Source organism: Saimiri boliviensis, chromosome 4 (assembly GCF_048565385.1).
Source record: "Saimiri boliviensis isolate mSaiBol1 chromosome 4, mSaiBol1.pri, whole genome shotgun sequence".
In the NCBI taxonomy this organism is placed as follows: domain Eukaryota; kingdom Metazoa; phylum Chordata; class Mammalia; order Primates; family Cebidae; genus Saimiri; species Saimiri boliviensis.
Genome location: NC_133452.1, coordinates 111,355,374 through 111,375,816, shown reverse-complemented (window position 1 = coordinate 111,375,816; position 20,443 = coordinate 111,355,374). Strand labels below are relative to the sequence as shown.

General features: G+C 39.7%; 1 protein-coding gene across 2 annotated transcripts in view; it reads right to left on the bottom strand.

The window, feature by feature from the left end:
• Positions 1 to 20,443, bottom strand: part of IMPG1 (interphotoreceptor matrix proteoglycan 1) — a 146,914-nt gene that overhangs the window by 105,329 nt on the left and 21,142 nt on the right. The window contains exons 2-5 of one of the 2 annotated variants that reach the window (XM_003923274.3): positions 19,040 to 19,273; positions 11,504 to 11,670; positions 11,192 to 11,220; positions 1,897 to 1,961 (exon numbers count right to left, since the gene is read on the bottom strand). In XM_003923274.3, the coding sequence (XP_003923323.1) occupies positions 1,897 to 1,961; positions 11,192 to 11,220; positions 11,504 to 11,670; positions 19,040 to 19,273 (495 nt within the window). The remainder of the gene's footprint in view (positions 1 to 1,896; positions 1,962 to 11,191; positions 11,221 to 11,503; positions 11,671 to 19,039; positions 19,274 to 20,443) is intronic. The other variant, XM_010334155.3, reaches the window with a different exon arrangement.

The window sequence follows — 20,443 nt, the reverse complement described above, 5'->3', positions numbered from 1 at the left end:
AGAAATTTCAATTCTCCTATTAATTTTGATTGTTTTCTCATATTAAAATGAACATCTTTTGATGTGTTTATATGCTCCTCCTGTAAATAACACCTTTTTGAATAAGACTTGATATTAGGAGTCACAGATCAAATCTGAGCTGTTTATAAGGGGGAATTAACTACACAGCTCTTCTTTTCATTGTTAAAAATGCATTTTACCATTAACTATTATTATTATTATTATTTTTTGGGATGGAGTCTTGCTCTGTCCCCAGGCTACAGTGCGGTGGCATAATATTGGCTCACTGCAACCTCCGTCTACCAGGTTCAAGAAATTCCCCCTCCTGAGTATCTGGGACTACAAGCACATGTCACCACGCCCAGCTAATTTTTTGTATTTTAGTAGAGATGGGGTTTCACCATGGCCAGAATGGTCTTGATCTCCTGACCTTGTGATCTGCCCACCTTGGCCTCCCAAAGTGCTGGGATTATAGGTGTGAGCCATCACACAGGGCCACCACTAACTATTTTATAATTGAAATTCAACTAGGCTTGTCTGATTATTAGCTACAAGTCAGTCTAGAAAGGATAAATTAGTTAAACTTAGGAGAAAACTGAAATATAGGCACAGCAGCTTTCTCTGAATACCAGTAAAGAATGAGAAAATATAATTTATTTACAAATCTCTATTTTCTCAATTTCTATATTTTAAGTCATCAAAAATTAATTTCTTAAAGCATTATTTACATTACTAAAAACCAAATGAACTGAGGAATACATTGCCCAGAGGATAGTCTTATTGCATATATTTAAAAGTATTCTGAGATTATATGGGAAAATGGGAAGACCGCAATAAAAATATACATGAAAGAGAAATTTCAAACATCTAATGAACATAGGAGAAATGATTTTTCTCTGCCTTTTGGCAAACTCTAGAATAAATAGTAATATTCAATATTGATAAGTATTGCAATGAGACAGGCTCTTGTCTTTTCTGCCAGTGGGTTATTTAAATTGTAACAAAATTTCTGGAAAACAAATTTGGCAAAATCTATTAAAAACCTTAAAATCCATAGTCTTTGATTTAGTAATCTATTTTGAGAAATTAGTAATTTGGCAAAGATTTATATTTAAATATCTTAAGTAAAACACTATTTGTAATGTCAAATACAATAATGCAATGGTTAAGTTGACGACAGCTGTATGAATGCAACAGAATGTTGGAAGACATTAAAAGGATGATTTTAAAGAAGTTTTAGTGGAACGATAAAATATTCTTTATATCAGGCTAAGTGGAAAAAATGATACAAACTCTAAGTAAATACAGTCTCAGTAATATGTGTATGTAATAGATGAAAGAAGGCAGAAAATAGGCAGTGAATGTTCATGATGGTTGCTTCCAGACTAAGATATTGAGTGGTTTTACCTTTATTTTTTCTATATTTTTCAAGTTTTATACAATAAATTAAAATTATTTTATAAGGTTAGAAATATAAGCCGGTTATGAACAAGGGAGGGGAGTGTCACACACTGGGGTCTGTTGGAGGGGAATAGGGTTGGAACAGTGGGGTTAGGGAGGTTGGAGAGGGATAACATGGGGAGAAATGCCAGATGTAGGTGACGGGGGGATGGAGGCAGCAAATCACATTGCCATGTATGTTCCTATGCAGCAATCCTGCATGTTCTGCACATGTACCCCAGAACCGAAAGTGCAATTATATATATATATATATAATATGTGTATATATATATGTATACATTATATATAAATATACAATAAATCAATAAAAAATATAAGCTTGGTTTTCAGAAAGTAAATTATAAACATTAACTTCAATTAGGAATTGCTTTGTAAATAACATGCTTTCTTGATTTGATTAAAGTTCAGAAGGAAAGAAATGAGATCTAAGCTTACCTGTTGAAACCACAATGGTTTCACCAGGCTCTCCCAATGTCTTCTCTGTGGATATTTCATCTTTTCTATTAGTACAATAGAAAAAAATAAGAGATGGTAAAAAAGAACTTGATGACAATAGAAAACATACGTTTAAATTTCTTACATTGAGTAGACATAAGAGTTAGAGGAAAAGCATAGTTTAAAACTGGATTTACCTATTTTTAAATTACAGAAGTAATATTTGAATATATTCCCATTGAGGAAAAATTAAAAAGCTCTCCAAAATGATTATGTTTGACTCCAGTGTTTTCCACAACTGTCCTGGCTTTGTGTGGTCCTGGGGTTCTGTGGTAGGCAAAGCTGGTCTTTGGGGCCTAATGGATTATCATTCCATTGCACTTGCACTGTGTTCTGAACATCAGAGATAATTGACGACATGATCTGTGACTGAAATATTCTTGCTAAGATCTCAGACCCTCAAGCTTGCATATCCAGAGTCATTAAGCTTATCTAACAAAGTAATTCTTGTTACAGTAATGTGAAAGAGGTAGATTTCTGGGTAATACAAGTTTATTAAATCTGTATTCTGAGCACAGCCATCGCCTGCAATGGTAACCAGCCAGGAAGCTGGGATTAGGTTCTCAGTGCCATGGAATGATGGTGTGTAAGGGTTTCTAGGAGCAGATCCAAGGTCATGGTGGTAGAGCTATTTGTGTATAATGTTGGCCCATTCTAACAAGCTTTATTTAGAAAGGAGTGGTGGTGAGACAGCCAGGTGGGAAGGGGTCCCCAGAAAAACTCCAACTGGCCTCCCCATGGGGTGGAGCCTTGGGAAGTTTGCGCAGTTTGTAGTGGGGAGGAGCCTGGCTCCTCCTCTTCCTGTGTGGAACCTGGGATTCAAGCTGCATGCGGGAAGCACTCCCGCAGGGAGTCTGGCCGAGCCGGAGTCACCATTTTCCCCTCATCTTCCTTTTCACCCAGTGAAACCCTGCTTTACTCATTCTTCAAGCCACTTGTGAGTCTAAATTGTCATGGCCATGGGACGGACAAGGACTCTGTCTTTAACCCTGTCTTTACCTGAACCAAGGAAAAGGCCTGCAACATTTTTGGCACCCAAATGGGGCTCAAGAAGTGGTGAGTGAAATGGGGACTCAAAACCTCTCACTGTTGCTTCTAAGCCTTTTCATCCTCAAATTTTTGAGGGTGGAGGAAAACATGCTTCCATACCCTGTCACTTCTGGGCCTTTTCACGGCCCTTTGCTTCCTTTTTCAGGATTGACCAGGGAGCAGCAGCTCCCTGCTGCTCTCCCCTCACTGCTGGGGCTGGGACGCATGGCCGCAGGGTCCCACACAGCTGGCTGGCTTGTTCCCTGGCCAAGGGGTTAAGCTTCATTGGACAGTAATTAAGCTTTTCTCGCTGGTGGAGGAACTTGCCTAAGAATAAGAGGTTTTTCCCCAAGCATTTTAAAACTTTTTTTTTCTTTTCTTCACCTGTAGGCAGTTAGCCTTTAAAGTTCTTTTTCCCCCTTTATTAGACCAGACCCCCACCCCAACAATTATCACTGTATTCTCTGCAAAGTTTTGGTTGTAAAATCAAGCCTCCATCTTGTTGTGCATCCTGAGGGCATGGCTTGTAAAAGGCTTTGTTTAGCAATTCTGCCTTAAAGGATGAGCCCTCTCTGGTTTTGATATCTGCATGTTTTTCTAGATCTGTCTCTTAAATGGCCCTTTGCAGTGACTGGGTTTTCTTTTGCCTGTCTGTGTGTATACTGTGTGTGATGTCTGTCAAAAGAGCTCTAATTAATTTGGCCTAAAGAAAGACAAGCACTTGGATCTAATTTTTCTTAAAGGAAGTTAAAAGCTGTGGTAACTTTCAGTGCACCGTGACTTTAATCTTTGAGAAATAAAAACAGCCATAAAAATTATTGGTAAAATGAAGGTGTCATTAAAATGTAAATAGTTCGGTGGCTCAAGCCTGTAATCCCAGCACTTTGGGAGGCCGAGGTGGGTGGATCACAAGGTCGAGAGATCGAGACCAACCTGGTCAACAGGGTGAAACCCCGTCTCTACTAAAAATACAAAAAATTAGCTGGGCATGGTGGCACGTGCCTGTAATCCCAACTACTCAGGAGGCTGAGACAAGAGAATTGCCTGAACCCAGGAGGCGGAGGTTGCGGTGAGCCGAGATCGCGCCATTGCACTCCAGCCTGGGTAACAAGAGCGAAACTCCGTCTCAAAAAAAAAAAAAAAAAAAAAAAAAAAAAAGAAAAAGTAAATAGGTGAACTAAGCTACTAAGCTATTCAGGTCAGATGCAAGGTTTGCTAAGTGTTTTAGGTTATAAACTGCTTTTTGGATTTTGAGAACTGTCTTGCTGGCTTCACAATCAGTGAGGCCTGGGGATATATGAAACTAATTATGCCCTTAACTAATAAAGGCAAACCTCGGCTGCAGTGAGTACACAATTAAAGTAACTTACCAGGTTTTACCTTAAAGTTAAAAACTGTTAGGCGTTACCATTATAACATGTAGTTAAAAACTACTAAAAATAGATTTATGTGCAAGTGGTGTATAAATAGTAAAATATGTTTTTATAGTAAAAGGTCATAAGAAGGCATGGAAATGTAAACTTTGGCCTAGGGTTAAAGGATTGTATTAAATTAGGAAAAAGCTGAAGGTTCAAAGAAGTGATGAAAGTACTGTGGAAATTAATCTTGCAGAAGAGGTTCTCTCTGTGAACATATTGACTAAATTCAAAAAAGGGTATTATGTGGTTTTTTTGGTAAATTGAGCATTAAAATAAAACCATAACAAAGTTTTCTTCAGGCACTAATCTGCTCTTTGGCAAAATTTGTAAAGTTATAAAAGGTTTTTGCTTCTTTAAGATTTTTGAGTCATCATTTTGGCACAATAAATAATTTATGGCAATCTGGGATTATATTTCATAATATCAAGTTCTTTAAACACATTTAAAAGGCTTCCCAAAATCAAACTTCAGTTTCAGAATTGTTCTTCCTGACATCTAGCTTTATGGATGTCCGGAGGCCCCCTGGAATGTCCAGAAAAGAGGTAAACAGGATTATTTAACATATTTAAGTACATGGGATTGTCAAAATGATGTTCAGTCTACTTTAGGTCATATCTTGGTCAATAATTCTAATCTACGTTCCAAAATTCTATGGGATTTCTAAAATTCTAATGTCTAAATGTATGCTATCAATCATAATTAAGGTTGTTAGGTTATTGTAAACCATGGAGATAACCAAATTTGTCAATTGTGTTTCAACTGTAACTACCCTGGACATTTTGCTCTTCACAGACAATTGCTGTCTTGTTTTTATCCTTTTCAAAAGATGGTTCATAATAAGCTCTAGGACCTTAACAGGTACTCCCAAATACAGGTTTCTGATAACTTTGGAGATTGTAACATTGGAATAAGGAATATCTACAGGACTCATGAAGAGCTGAAATGCTCACAAATATCAAGCAAAACCATAGTTGAGTAAATGAACTGAACTCAGAAAGCTGAAGCAACCTATTGACTTTTTCTTGGAATATTGCTCATCCTTGTTTTATTTTTCAGAGTCAAGGAAACATTTTGAACTATTTACAGGCTTTAATAATTAAGTAAGATATACTCCTGCAATGAAAATTTGGAGCATATTTGTTTCTCTCTGCCTGATTCCTTTAGAATTTGGAAACTATCTGTGAGTAGTCTTAATTTATGGCAATATAGTTGTTTGCATCAGTGCCACAAGAATTCAGTTTTTCTTTTCCAATAAGATACATTTAGAAAAACTGGGTACTTTACCAAGGGTTTGACTGGAAGTGTATGCTTCCCTTTAAGGATTCAACTTACAGAGCCAAAAAAATCCCAGTGGGGAAACTGGCCTCATACTCTTGTCTATGCAGTCCCTGTACAGGGTTCCTGATCCATGGTTAGTAAAGAATGTCACTTTCTAACAGGTCCAGGAGTTCCAACTTTAACTTAGGACCTTAAAATGAGAGGATCACCCAACTCATAGGCATTTAAGGGTACAAACCATAGCTGGGATCAGCATTGAAAGGTTTTATCTGATATTCCTTGTGGAACAGACTTCCATTAAAGCCAGTCCAAAAGGCGTAGAAATAATTATTCTTGCTGCACTTTATGCAAATAATGAGGCCAAGTATAAAACTAAAGTCTATTTGCAAACAACTCTGTCCTATTATAATTTTTTTTTTTTTTACAAAAAGGACTGGAGAGAGAAATTATGTTTCAAAACTTATCATCCATTTCTCATTAAATTATAAATTCATTAGTGTTTTTTTTTTTTTTTTGACTGAGTTTTGCTCTTGTTGCGCAGGCTGGAGTACAATGGTACGATCTCAGCTCATTGCAACCTCCGCCTAACAGGTTCAAGCAATTCTCCTGCCTCAGCTGGGATTACAGGTATGTGCCACCATGCCCTGCTAATTTTGTATTTTTAGTAGAGACAGGGTTTCTCCTTGTTCGTCAGGCTGCTCTTGAACTCCCGACTTCTGGTGATCTGCCCACCTCTGCCTACCAAAATGCTGGGATTACTGGTGTGAGCCACTGTGCCTGGCTCTCATTAGTTGTTTTTAAGTTTTTGCCTACATTTTAGACTAACCCTGCTTGTTCCTGTGACCCAACCAGCAATCCCTGACTGCAGCTCAGAAAGAACAAGAGGGATGGGTAATTTAGAAATCTGGATCAATATTCTAGTGCTGAGCAATTACTCTGCAAATTCTGCTAGGTGATGGAATAAATAGGGTGCCCATCACCCAGAGGTTTCCTTATTAAGGAAGTAAAACCAAGGGAACTAACCAAAGCCAAGTGCCATGCACCCAAATCTTAGCAGGCATAGCTACAGCTACCAGTTATCTTGGTGTGTCACAAGACATCTGTTTCTCTCCCTTGTTGGGGGAGGACTCAGTTCCACAGTTTCACCTTAGCATTTGGCTTATGATAAGGAGACTGCAACTGCCTGAAAAATATTTTTGTCTCAAACTCAATTCCAAGCTTCAGGTAAAAGCTCTAGGAGGGAAAACAGGATATGAGGGATCCGGAGGCAAATGACAACAGGTTAAAAGGCACAGCACAGGTGAGCATGTCTTGCTGACTAAGCCAACCCCAAGCTTCCTGTTTCATGGATAAAGGCCACATTAATATCTACGGCATAAACGAGGTCTAGGGAATTCCAAGGCTACTGACAGTAGCAGGGATAGAGACATAGGTGAGAGCAGCTGATTCGTATTCTCTAGGCCCTTCCTGCTTGATGGGTGCCAGCTGCTCTGGCACTCATGGTGGGACCCGACAAGGTCACTGGGACTCAGGGATGCAAAGATGGACGAGGGAAAGAGGACTCTTCATTCTCTCCTTCACATACCCTGAGTATATGTTAGGGACAGAAGGAAACCAGGTATGCCTGCTCCCCTCTTTCTAGATGGATAGCCACCCCTTTCAAATGCATCCTGAACCCTTGGGACTCCTTTAAAAAATGCCTTCCTTTTCCTTTCTCCTCCTCTGTTCTCTCTTCACTGATAGGTAATTGTGTTTTCATACTACACTCTCCTCAGATGCATCTTCCAAACAGGAAAGAGTTAATTTCCCAAGCCTTAATTAAACTGGTTGTTTTAGGATTGGGCTCAGGGGAAAGGAACCCAGAAGCCCAACATGCTGGCAAAAGAGACCATCAGACTCCAAACAGTCTCAAAAGCAGAGCCTCAGACAATTGCCCCCTCAGCTGGGAACCTTTAAATAGACCTCTGAGGGCACTCTGACTGCAATTTCCCCCAAACAGTGGTCCCTGTTAGCAGGAAGCAGTTAAGATTGGTCTTAGTCTTTATTCTTAATCTAACAGCTGTTCGATGTACTTTTTTAGAGCGGAGAATGAGACAGCCAGGTGGGGAGGAGATCCTCTGAAAAACTCCAACCAGCCAGCCCACTGGGGTGGAGTCTTGGGAAATTCACGGCACTTGCAGCAAGGAGGAGCCTGGTCCCTCCTCTTCCTGTGTGGAGCCTGGGACTCAAGCTTCGGGTGGGAGGTGCTCTAGCCAGGCCAGCGTCCATGTTTCCCCATTTTTTCCCTTTTCACCCAATAAAATCCTGCTTTACTCACTCTTCAAACCATCTGCGAGCCTAAATTTTCATGGCCGTGGGACGGACAAGGACCCTGTCTTTAGCTGAACGGGCAAGTCCTGCAACAGTGGTAGTATTATCTTCGGAAACTCACGGAAAGGTATGTTACTCTAAGTTATGAGGTCCCAGTGCACTGTGTCTGTGTTGGTATGATATCGTAGCAGTTGACCAACATATTTGACCTAATTTTCTGTGGCTCATGATGATGGGAAGGCCCAGGGAAGTGGCTAGGTGTTCTGTTGATTTACAGTACAGTTACCTAGAATTGGTCATAGCCGATAGTATCATTTACATATTTCTGCTACACCCAATTCTTCCAGATTGTTAATGTGTAATGTACAAAATATTATCAGTAAGTCTGCCACAGGCTCTGGCCAATCAGAACGGATGTCAGTTGTAAACATGGATGACTACAGTGGTGTACACAGGCCAGGTAAAAATTTAGTCTCTATAGTGGAATTTGAAATCAGTTATTATTTTTTTTTCTGGAATTATACTATGTACTTAATAAATGGTTTTTATGGAGATCATATTTAACTACTCTATATCAAACATTACAGCACTTATAACCTAGACAATTTTTTACTTTACAGATCTTTGTTTATAGTAAGCTCTCCTTCCTCTTAATATCACTTTCATCTTCTGCTCTGTCTTGATGTAAAAAAGAAAATAACTGGGAAGAATAGCTAGTAAAATGCTGGCTATTCCATTAGGTACAAGTCAGCAGTCCACTTTGTGCAGGACAATGTGGGATGATGTTTTCTTACCCTTTACTAAAGGATGATTCTGCCACTAGGCTGGCAATCTATACCATCACTGAGGAGCTGTAATTTGGGACGCTGAGCTACTCAGTTTTTCCACTGGCTTTATTTCAAAATCATTTGAAATTGACAGACTTACGGGTTGGTAAGGTGAGAAAATTATGTTTTGTCTTCTTGGAAACATTTAAAAGATAATTTCTTTTCTTTCTTTTTTGAAAACAACTTGGTCACCATAGTTAATGTAAAATGTTTGTTTCATGTTCCTTTCTTTCTCTCCAGCAATGCTGGCAGGCACAAGAATAGATGAAATGCTTCTATTTCTTTTTCTTTCTGGCTTGAGTAATTGTTTCTTATAATTTTTAATGTTTGTCTGTCAAAATTTGGTACATTCTGTTGATTTTTTTCTTATGGATAGACACTGCATTGTTTTATTTTTTGAAAATGGAAGCATCAGTAAAGTGTTATCCTATATAAATGAGAAGAATCAATATGTCTGTGTTTTGTGAACAAAGGGTAATACTCAAGTACTAAGATTTTCCTTAGTCATATTATTTCTCCTGGTAGTCGCTTTTAAAAATCTGTAAAAGAGTGGCTTGATAGATATAATTGATTAACAAAATATATGAGGATTTTGCTCATTTTTGTACAGTAGATGGAAAAATATGAAACAGTTGCTGTCCTTGAGAAGTTTATACTCCTGCAGGAAAACAAGAGATAGCAAGGAAGCATTCAATAAAAATATAAGTGCCAAACAGAGCACAAAGTTCAAAGCAGGAAGAGATTGCTGCAAACTTGAATGGTCTGTTATGACATCCTGGTGATGTGGGATTGCACCTGAAGCTTGAAAGAGAGTAGAACTGGATAGATGGAGTGGAAAAGGCAGGCTATTCCAAGCAAGAGGAAAGGCTAGGGTGAGAATTCGAATGAGTAGGGTATGGTTGATAGGCAGTGAAGAAGAGGTAAGATGGCAGCTGTGGAATCACAAATAATGGGAGGCCAGGTCGGAGAGGTCAGGAGGTGAAAGGTCTGGATTAGTTTGGCTTCTGCCTCAGTGAAGGTTCTAGCAAGAAACAGATGGCTGGCTCATAGTGACGTAACTTGTGCAAAGTTCAATAAAGGGATTATTTATGGAGTTGTGTGAAGAGTATAAGAGTAACCACAGTGGAGAGTGCAGTACCCCATAGAGTCAGTAACAGTGGGGTGTTAAAACTATTCTTGGAGCCAAGAAGGGTGAGAGGAGACCAGGAGCCAAACATAGAGAAGGCTCTGTGGAAAGAACTGGCTGGCAGGAACTGTGTGGAAGTTGAAGGAGGCCAATAGCCCTTAAAGGCTCTGCAAGTGTGTGTGTGAATTTCCTGCCAGCATTCTCTTCTCTCTCTGATCTCTTCCTCCTCACTGACTGGCCCTAACCAGAAGCCAGAGGCAAGGGATGCCAGTGAAGCACTTCTTACCACTCAGCCTCCTGTATACGGAAGTGGGCTGGAGAAGGTCGGGAGTGAATATTTAGAACGGTAAGGGGAAGATGTAGGAATCTTTTGAAAGCCATTGAACAGGACTCGATGAAAAAAAAAAGGAATATTTCAGACTTAGTAATCTAGCAACAGTTATGCACGTTGAGGAGAAAAAGGTTAGAGGCAAGGAAATCTGTCAGGGAGATCAGATTAGACTTTTTTCAGAGTATATTAATAAGGTCCTAGACTAGGTTAGTGGCAAAGGGAATAGGAACAAAGGGATAAATGTGAGAGGCATTGTAAAGTACTGTCAGTAATTCATAGGGCCAAATTTGTGCTTCTCTTTGTAGTAATATCTTCAGATGTAGGCTTCTAAATGTCATAAAATGTATGTAATTTTTGTGAGTTTAGAATTTGACAACAGTGTGTCTCTTCTTTAATCATTTAATCTAATGAAGATTTCCTTTTCTCTTTATTTTGTTTTTTGGTTTCCTTATTTGATATTCAGTTCTTGTTGAGGATATGACTTAGAGCTTTAGTAATTTAGTTTGAGAGATATTAGCACTTTACAGAATACCAAATGAGAGTTCAAAATTCAGGTGGTTCCTTGATTGTATTAAATATATTCTTGATGTAACTAATAGTTTACCATAAATTCTAAAAATCAAACTATTTTAATTTCTGTATTTCTTATAAGTGAAGGTACACTTTAGATACATAGTGATGAATTCCTTTTATCTGCAAACAATGCAAACGTCTATCTAAATCTATAAGGTCTATTTATTTTTATTTTATGTACTCATTTATCTTCAGTACATTATATGCATGAATTGTCTGTCAGAATAATCTGCACCAATCAGTGGCTGACATAAAATCCTACGGGTACAATAGCTTAGTCTCACTCCATTATATGATCTTCTGAAAGTCAAGAGCACACACACATTCTATTTTGGGTACTTGCCTCTCAGGGAAACTTCTTTGTTTTATTCTCTGCAAAAAAATAAAGATAAAAAGTAATTTTACCAGGAGATAATGCCAACTAAAGAGCTAAAGTCTATTTTCATTTCCTTTTCCCTTAAACTACACTTCAAACTTAAACTGATTGTACCATATTATTTTGCAAGAATAACATTTCGATTGATCTAATCAAATACCTCCAAGCACTTCTCTAAATAACCCTTATGCTGTGGAAACCAATTCAAAAGGCCTAGGGGCTGGAGCCTGGGAACTGTCTGGGCAGTGTTCCAAATAACTGTATGGTGTTTAGGCTCACCTGCTGGAGAAGATCCAGGTGCTCCTGGGAATTACTGAAGTTTTTTCCAATGTCAAAGAGGCAGAAGGTCTCCTGCTGGCAGATGCTGACCCAGTCCTGATATTCCCCCGTGTCAGGGATGCGATCCAGAAAGATCCGATAGGCTTCCCATACTGCTTCCTGACACACTGTAATACAGAGTCATGTATTACAGTGGTAGAAAATGGCCATGGCCTAAGAGGGTCTCTGTGCGCAATCCCAGGCAAAGTCTAATAACATGGAAAATTATTTCATGGCTTATATTGACACACTAATTTACAGTCTCTAAAAGTTAATTCACTTAACAAATATATATTGAGTACTTAGTATATGCTATAGAGAAAAAGGAAGGCAATAAAATAGGGGCTATGGTGTGTGTGTGTGTGTGTGTGTGTGTGTGTGTGTGTGTGTGTAAGACTGTAATTTAAAATACAGTGGTTGAGGAAGACCTCACTATAAAGGTGACTTTTGAGCCATTTGGGGAAAGTAAATTCTCCCAGTTTGTGAGTGCTAGGGGCATTGAAGGAAGAGGGAGGGTGTCAGTGTGCCCAGAACAAGGTTAAGAGTAATAGAGGATGAAGACAGACAGACGTGGTGAGGTGAACACAGATTGTGTAGGGTTTTGTACACCAGCAGCCTCCAAACTGGGGTACAGTTTCCCTGGCTGTCCTTGAAGACTTTCCAAGTGATAAGCAGGCACAAAATATTTAAAGGGAATCAATTTCCAGGTCTCCATTGGTCCTAAAGACACACCTTTTCGTTAGCACTTCCTTTTTGGTCACAATCCTTTCCCCATTCATCCATCCCTAATCTTACTGTGGTCCAGTGCCTCTGGGTTACCACACGAAGGAACAATTTGCAATAGCAGTACTGAGTTTGAGAAAGAGTGAAGTGAGTTGAGGGATAACACACATTTTGGCAATCTAAATGATTCATAATTCTTTGCTTTCAACAAATTAGGAGTCCTAATAGGTTGGTTGACAGCTGATGGATAGATGATTAAAAATAATGATGACAGAACATAATGTGATTATTGGCATATTAATGACAAAGAAATTTAAAGAATAAGAACAGGACTATAACGAAACTCCATCTATTCCCATCTAGTTATTTATCTAAAGTTTTCTCAAGGCTGGGTGTGATGACTCATGTCTGTAATCCCAGCACTTTGGGAGACCGAGGTGGGCAGATCACGAGGTCAGGAGTTCAAGACCAGACTGGCCAACATGGTGAAACCCCGTATCTACTAAAAAATACAAAATTAGCTGGGCATTGGTGGCTTATGCTTATAATCCCAGCTACTTGGGAGGCTGAGGTAGGAGAACTGCTTGAACCAGGACCCAGGAGGTGGAGGTTGCAGTGAGCTGAAATCACGCCACTGCACTCCAGCCTGGGCTACAGAGTGAGAGAGACTCCCATCTCAAAAAAAAAAAAAAAAAACAAGTTTTCTCAACACATAATTGAAACTAAGTAAAATAATAGGGATAAAATTGATGTTAAACCTGGTCTCATGTTAGCAATGCACAATGTAAAGAATGACTAATTGTATATGAACAACTAGGGGAATAAAACCAAAGCAACCACTTGGATCCAGAGGCAGAAGCTAAGGAAGCGTAAGCTATAGATCCCCCCCCCACCGCTTTTTTTTTTTTTTTTAAAACACTGATTCCTTCCAAAGCCCTGTTTACAATTTTGCATTTGCAATTTTGTATTTATAAACATTAACACCCACAAAGCTTGGATCTCACCCTCTATTGATCTATCAATAAAAACTAAAACTCTGTGTTTAAATTTGATTATGTATTAAAACTGATAAACATGACTGAATCCACAAGAAATTTCTTTTTACACATAAATCATGCAGTCACAAGAAACAAAAAAATGCAATTTCAATTTATGTTCTTATTTTGGTTACCAAAAAGTATTTTAGATCAATCAATAACAGATTTTCAAGCATAAGCATAAATTAGATTAAACTAGGACTGAGGACGGAAGTGAAATGGAAACGTGAGAGTATGGAGGAAAAGGAACCCGGTGACAGTTCCCTCTGTTAAGAAGAGTTTGCTTACATATCTGTTAAAAGAATTCGATGGTAATTACTGAGTGGCTACGGTAGATTCTACTGGATACATAAGAATGATCCAATTGTAGTTTTATTTTAAATATCCATATTTACAACTCACCAAAATGACATCCTATTTAATAATTTTAACTTGAGAAAAACTTCAGATGTCAATGGAAACGTATGTAAGGGGATTATATGGCTTAAAAGTTGTTTTAGGGGCTTAAGTGAGCAAAAAACATTGGAAGCCTCCGCTATAAGCAATCGTAGTAGCTTGATTTTTACTTCTAGAGCAGTGGCAACAACTGGAGCCTTTAGGGCAGAGGCTGACACCATCTGACTTACCGAAGAAATACTGCTGTGCTGAGTAAAAGGGCCGTGGGAGGAATAGGGTGAGACAAGACCAGGCTGGAGACTCTTATGCCTATGCATTATTCCCTCCCACCCACTTATTCTGTGTCTGGATTTCTCTTAGCTTTCTGCTTTAATAAGAAAATTTCAGATCAATAGACGCTCAGGTCATTTACTAGCAGCAACCTGACTAGAACCTTCAAGGTAACTGACCTTTTAATGAGTAATCCACAAAGACAGGAGAGGGTGCAGTCCTGCCCACCTCAAATGTGCCATCTGGTTTCTCACATTGGGGGAATTAACAGGGAACAACATGTGAGAGGCGATGGAATATCTCACCTTGCAGAGTTCATTTTTGTGAACTGTCTACTGCCAGGCAAGGATCAACAAGTTTTAATACCTTTTCTGATACAAACCAGCAACCTGTCTCTGTCCCTTCATCTCTGGTCAATAGTCTACATAATATGCAAGAAGGAAGTGACACTCAGATTTGTCCAGACCGTAACAGTTGTGTGTCCAATCTAAGCAAACCAGTTGCCTTGCTAGCCTTTCCTACATACTCCACCCTCTCTTTGGGGGTGTTATTTTGCTCTTCCATCCTTTTCCAATGGACCTGCTACTTTAATTCAAAACCCATATAAGTGCCAGAGATGCAACAATACATAAAATAAACTAGCACTGTCTTTGGTGACTTTCATGGACAATATTTAAATGTTGGTGACTTTCAAGGATAATATCCGCGTGTAAAACATCAGGGAAGAAATTATATGATAATTTCTTCTGTTTACAAGTTAGGCACAACCTTGAGTTTGTCACTTGTGGTCCCAGATTAAGACTTGCTTTTATTTCTTTCCTATTTAAGTCTTGAACTAATTGTGTTCTTCATTGAGCCTAACTGCTCCCAGTTGAATCCAAACTCAGACTTGCAGGCATCATAACTGATGTAGACAAATGTATACAGAAGTTCATTTTCCTTGGGGTTGTGTAGCCTTAGGATGTATCATGAGTTATGCAGTGATTTCTGTAGGCAAGAGAAATATGGTTGGGGAGACTGAGGCTGAGCAGTCAAGTAGGAGGTGTTATTTTTGGTGCATTCATCTTCCTAGTTCTGCTCTTTTCCCTGCTGTCCTCTTTCCTACCACAAGTCACAGAACTACACAGACCCATCAAAACCTTCCATAAGAGCCCTGAAATAACCTTCTCCCTAAAGCACAATGTCTGCAGTTGCTGGAAGAATTTTCTCCCTGTGACATTGTAGTTTATAGGAATCACGATGTTAGGAATGAAATCTCAGACTCTTTCTGAGGGGCAGGCTTGCTTTCTCTGTGGCTCCTCTGACGTCATTTTTCCCTTGGAAGCTTCTCACAAGCCAGGAGGCACAAAATCTTTCCATGATTGGGAACACCAGCCCACAACCCACCAGGATAGTCCCCCATCTTTACTGGGGAAGTATCAAAAAAAACCTTTGAAAGTTGCAGCATCAAAGGACCTCAGGGTTGGGAGGGATCTGAAGACTTCTCAAAATCGGACTTTTCTAAACCTTTGATTTACCTGTTCTGTACTCTCCTCCTGTGAACCTGCTGGGAGGGACTGCCATGGTGGTTCTAGAGAAATACAGCAATTTGGTCACCTGCTTCCACCGCCACCCAGTCTTCCTATAGTTGCCAGCCAATGCCTGAAATCAAAGAATGTCAGCCTCTCTGCTGAAGGTCATATCCTAAGTCATTTGATGATGTAGGAAGAACCCCAGGGAGCACAAACCCTGGAGGCCAGGCATGGCTGTCTGTATTGGAAGTCCAGGCCTGCAGACAGTTATTCGCAATTAGTATTATGCTAGACAAGTGGAATGTGAAACTGCCCAGCACAGGGTTGTGCACACATGAGAGGGAGAAATAACACATTGGAATGGGAGTCAGGACACTGGGTTCTACCCCGGTTCTGCTGCCAGCCGTGCCCCTGAACATGCCACTTTAGCAAATCTCAGTTTTTCTATCTGTACAGCAGGAGTGTTGGCTAGATGTTCTTTAGATTAGTGCTTCTAGAACTTTAAAGTACAGATGAATTTTACCTGGGGAACTTGTTAAAATGCAGATTCTGACCGTAAGTCTGGGGTGGGACCTGCAATTCTGCATTTCTAACAAGTTTCCAGGTGGTGGTGATGCTGCTGATCTGCAGACAACATGGAGTGGCAAGAACTAGGACTCTATCCATCTGTAACCTTCTTTTTTTTTTTTTTTTTTTTGAGATGGAGTTTCACTCTTGTTACCCAGGCTGGAGTGCAATGGCGCGATCTCGGCTCACCGCAACCTCCGTCTCCTGGGTTCAGGCAATTCTCCTGCCTCAGCCTCCTCAGTAGCTGGGATTACAGGCACGCGCCACCATGCCCAGCTAATTTTTTTTGTATTTTTAGTAGAGATGGGGTTTCACCATGTTGACCAGGATGGTCTTGATCTCTTGACCTCGTGATCCACCTGCTTTGGCCTCCCAAAGTGCTGGGATTACAGGCTTGAGCCACCGCGCCTGGCTGTGTCTGTAACCTTCTTTAAGGCATACATAAATGTGAAAGAAATGATTCACTTTTTTTTCGTTTTTTGAGATGGAGTCTCACTCTGTTGCTCAGGCTGGAGTGCAATGGCAAGATCTTGGCTCACTGTAACCTCTGCCTCCCAGGTTCAAGTGATTCTCCTGCCTCAGCCTCCTGGGTAGCTGGGATTACAGGCATGTGCGAATACACATGGCTAATTTTTGTATTTTTAGTAGACACAGGGTTTCACCTTACTGGCCAGGCTGGTCTCGAAAACCTGACCTCAGGTGATCCGCCCACCTCAGCCTCTCAAAGTGCTGGGATTACAGGTGTGAGACACTGTGCCTGGCCAAGACCTAGCTTTTGATGTTGGATGTGGGAGACAGAGAGGGAAAGAGAGGGAGAGACACAGGTGAGGGTGAGGTGAGGTCTGAAGGGAGGCATCCTGATAGCAAGAAGTTTGTCTGGGGCACAGAGTTCAGCCTGTAGATTAGCAGAAACACACTTGCCTCTTTTGTATTTGTGCTTTGGGATAAGCATGTTTATGATTCTACCACAAAGTTCAGAACATTTCACTGTGTTGCTTTTAAGCCCTGGGAAATGAAATAATTCAGTGTTCCATTTGATTTAGGAATATGGGCACTTTCTCTCCTAAGTTTGAAAGATGTCAACAGATAATTTAGTAAAAGTAGCAACAAGAACAGTAAGTGGGTTACTCTGTCAAAGGAACACTGCTTTGTAGCTGGGTCTTATTTCTTGTTTCTTTGTGAACCAATTTGTTCTTAAGAAATCTACACTGATGAATAGTAATATTTCATATTACCCAGGGGCAGTCGTAAAAATAATGGACTGTCATCACTGTGGGGAGAAAACAATGGTCTGTTTCATCCAGGGAAGCAAGAATGAAAGAGGTAACCTAATCAAGAATAAAGAGCTGAGAATAAAAATTCAGAGCTAAAAATTTTGATGCAGCAATAGTCTGTTCTAAATACCTGCAGTGAATCCTATTTGTGAATGTTGTAAAGAGTTAGAAGTTCCATGAAAATAGGAATAGTTGCATTCATATTCAATGCGATGCAAATACTATATGTATGTCCATCCCTGAGCAAACAATATAGAAGTTACCCAGGTCATTATCTGATCAATGTGTGGGCACACTCAAAATTAGTAATTTAGGGATGTCACTGTCTTTTCTCTATTTTCCCAATGGGCTCTTTGCCTTCTGTGTCCACCAACAAGCTTTGGCTAGTACCTCAGGACCTTAGAATATTAATATAGTATCTTAGTATTCTAGGACCTCAGAATAGCAATATGGTGCCCTTGATTTTCTGTAGCGAGAGTCCTCTTTCTGACTATGATCCAGTACTTTACACTTTTCTATGGGTGTGGCTTCTTTCAACAAGCAAGTCTCTTTTTACTTCTACAGAAAATGAGACACATGAGGAGCATAAGGCTTGATATTTTTGAGACTGTTAGCTTCCAAAACCCAATAGAATCTCTTCAGATTAATTTTATCTGGGCACATCTAACAGAAGTAGACATCCGAGAAGTTTGCTGGATGTCTGTATTGTGAAACGGGTACTTAGTTATCGTAGTGGACAACACATCACAGGCTGGAATTTAACCAGCTTGCTCTAGTAGGTGGGCTTTAAATAGAGCAGAGTGGCTCTGCTTTTTGGATGGAAGCGAACATCTAGTGTGATCAAGGTAGAAATCAGTAAAACCCTCACCTTTCACATGTAAGATAAATTGAATTTAGGACTCAGACAAGATATTTTGCATTATTTAGAGCTACCTGGGGAATTTTAATAGTTGCTACCAAAGATTGGTTTTTCTCTTTTAAAAAAGAAGCCATAGGAATTTTGTCATCCATTGTAAGTAAATGAAAACAACAGCCTCTGATGGCTGTGCTGTGATTAACTCCTTAATGGTTTCTGGGAATGCTATCAGAATCCTGTGTCGCAGTCTTGGGGTAAAAAGTGCACTGTAACTCTGCTAGAAACCACTGTAATTGTGTTATAAATTCTGCCAACACTCCTGCTTTATATCTTGGTAACCACTCTTAATTTGTGTCTCCTTTGCACTTCAACGTGCCTCTAGGCTTCCAAACTTCAAAAGTTTCTGCAGGATCAGCAATACACAAATTTATAAAGAGAATCTGGACCGTAACGTTGCTTTTGAAAAAATGAAATCTTAAGTCACAAATCAATTTGCTTAGATTCCTGACATTGTAATCATCCTCTGCTTCTTACTCATGTGAACAACATTAAAATGCAATATTGAGCATTGGCAAAAATAAAAAAGTAAGGAGTAGAATCTGGATGCCAAGGCTTTCTGATTTATAAATGCCCTATTGCTTCTGTGCTGCACAAGATATTATTTTAAGCCATAAGAGCTTATATTTACAATCGTTTTGAATGTCTGTTATTCATTATTATCAGATTACCACTAGATTGATTTTTATAACTCTTATGGCTAAATGACAGACCTGGAAGTTTTAGGCTAAAGACAACCTATGGATGAATGAAAGGGAAGGGATGGAAATAACACAGGGCTAAACAGGTTTCATCTCTTTCCTTACCTCTCAATCTATAATAAGCTTGAAGACTGGCTAAAATCTGTTTCATGGACTCCTGTGGACAGACTTTAACCCCGGTTGGGAAAAATGTGGATCTTTTTGTTCGATGCTTTGCCAAATCGAATATTCGTCTCAGAGTTGACATTTTGTACATTTTTTCGATACTTTCAGTTGTTTCAGTTCTTGGGGCATTGTCTATGTCTTTAGTTTCAGAATGGTATATTTTAATGGAGATATCTGTAAAAGAAAGATTGATATCCTGGTGAATATATGCATTTATGTGATATATGTGACATATATGGATAAATGAATGAAATAAACTGAAAATTATTATCCTCTAGTTTATGAAATTTCTATCTTGGTGCCACTGCTAAATGTAATATTCCAAATGACAAGGCATTTTCAGAAATAAGAGAATAGTATAATGAGCTGATCAAGTGTATTTTTAAAAAGTCAGTGTCTCAAATCATCTTGCCTTTAGGAATTGCCAAATATTGAAACCATTTCCCACACATCTTTCTAAAAATCACTCCCCACTTAGCACTCAAGCCTCTCAAGAGATGCCTCTTATGACAGATAATATAATTCAAGCAGGGAATGATACAGCATTGCGGTGCCCAGAGGTGTACTCTTGATGAGGAAGTGGAGTGCTTCGAAAAACCTAGGGGAAAAATGCAACAAAGTAACCTTCCTGCCTGTTAGTGGCTGCCCTAGGAATTCATTATGGGCGGGGCTCAGAGCATGGCAGTCTGGCTGAAAGTGGGTTGGAGCAAGGCTGTATCTTAGAGGTGCATTGACAGTGCAAGCCTGCTGTTTCATGAGGGGTGGTGAGAGGAAGGATGAAGGGGGAGAACATGAAGTGGGAGGCTGGCAGAGAACGTAACTCTCTTCTAAGCTGTTTCATCATTCTGGCATGGCTGTGTCTGTTAGGGTTAGGTCTGGACTGCATTTTTAACTTTCTGGACCTCTCATAATAATAACTTCCATTCATCAAGCACTTTTGAATTTTGAATTTTTTTTAATTTTTTGAGACGGAGTTTCGCTCTTGTTACCCAGGCTGGAGTGCAATGGCGCGATCTCGGCTCACCGCAACCTCCGCCTCCTGGGTTCAGGCAATTCTCCTGCCTCAGCCTCCTGAGGAGCTGGGATTACAGGCACGTGCCACCATGCCCAGCTAATTTTTTTTGTATTTTTAGTAGAGATGGGGTTTCACCATGTTGACCAGGATGGTCTCGATCTCTTGACCTCGTGATCCACCCGCCTCGGCCTCCCAAAGTGCTGGGATTACAGGCTTGAGCCTCTGCGCCCGGCTAATTGTGAATTTTTATATGTGTTATCTCATATCCTCACAAAAGCTTTACTACATGGATGAAACAGTTAACAGTTTCCTCAGTTCATCAGTGATTA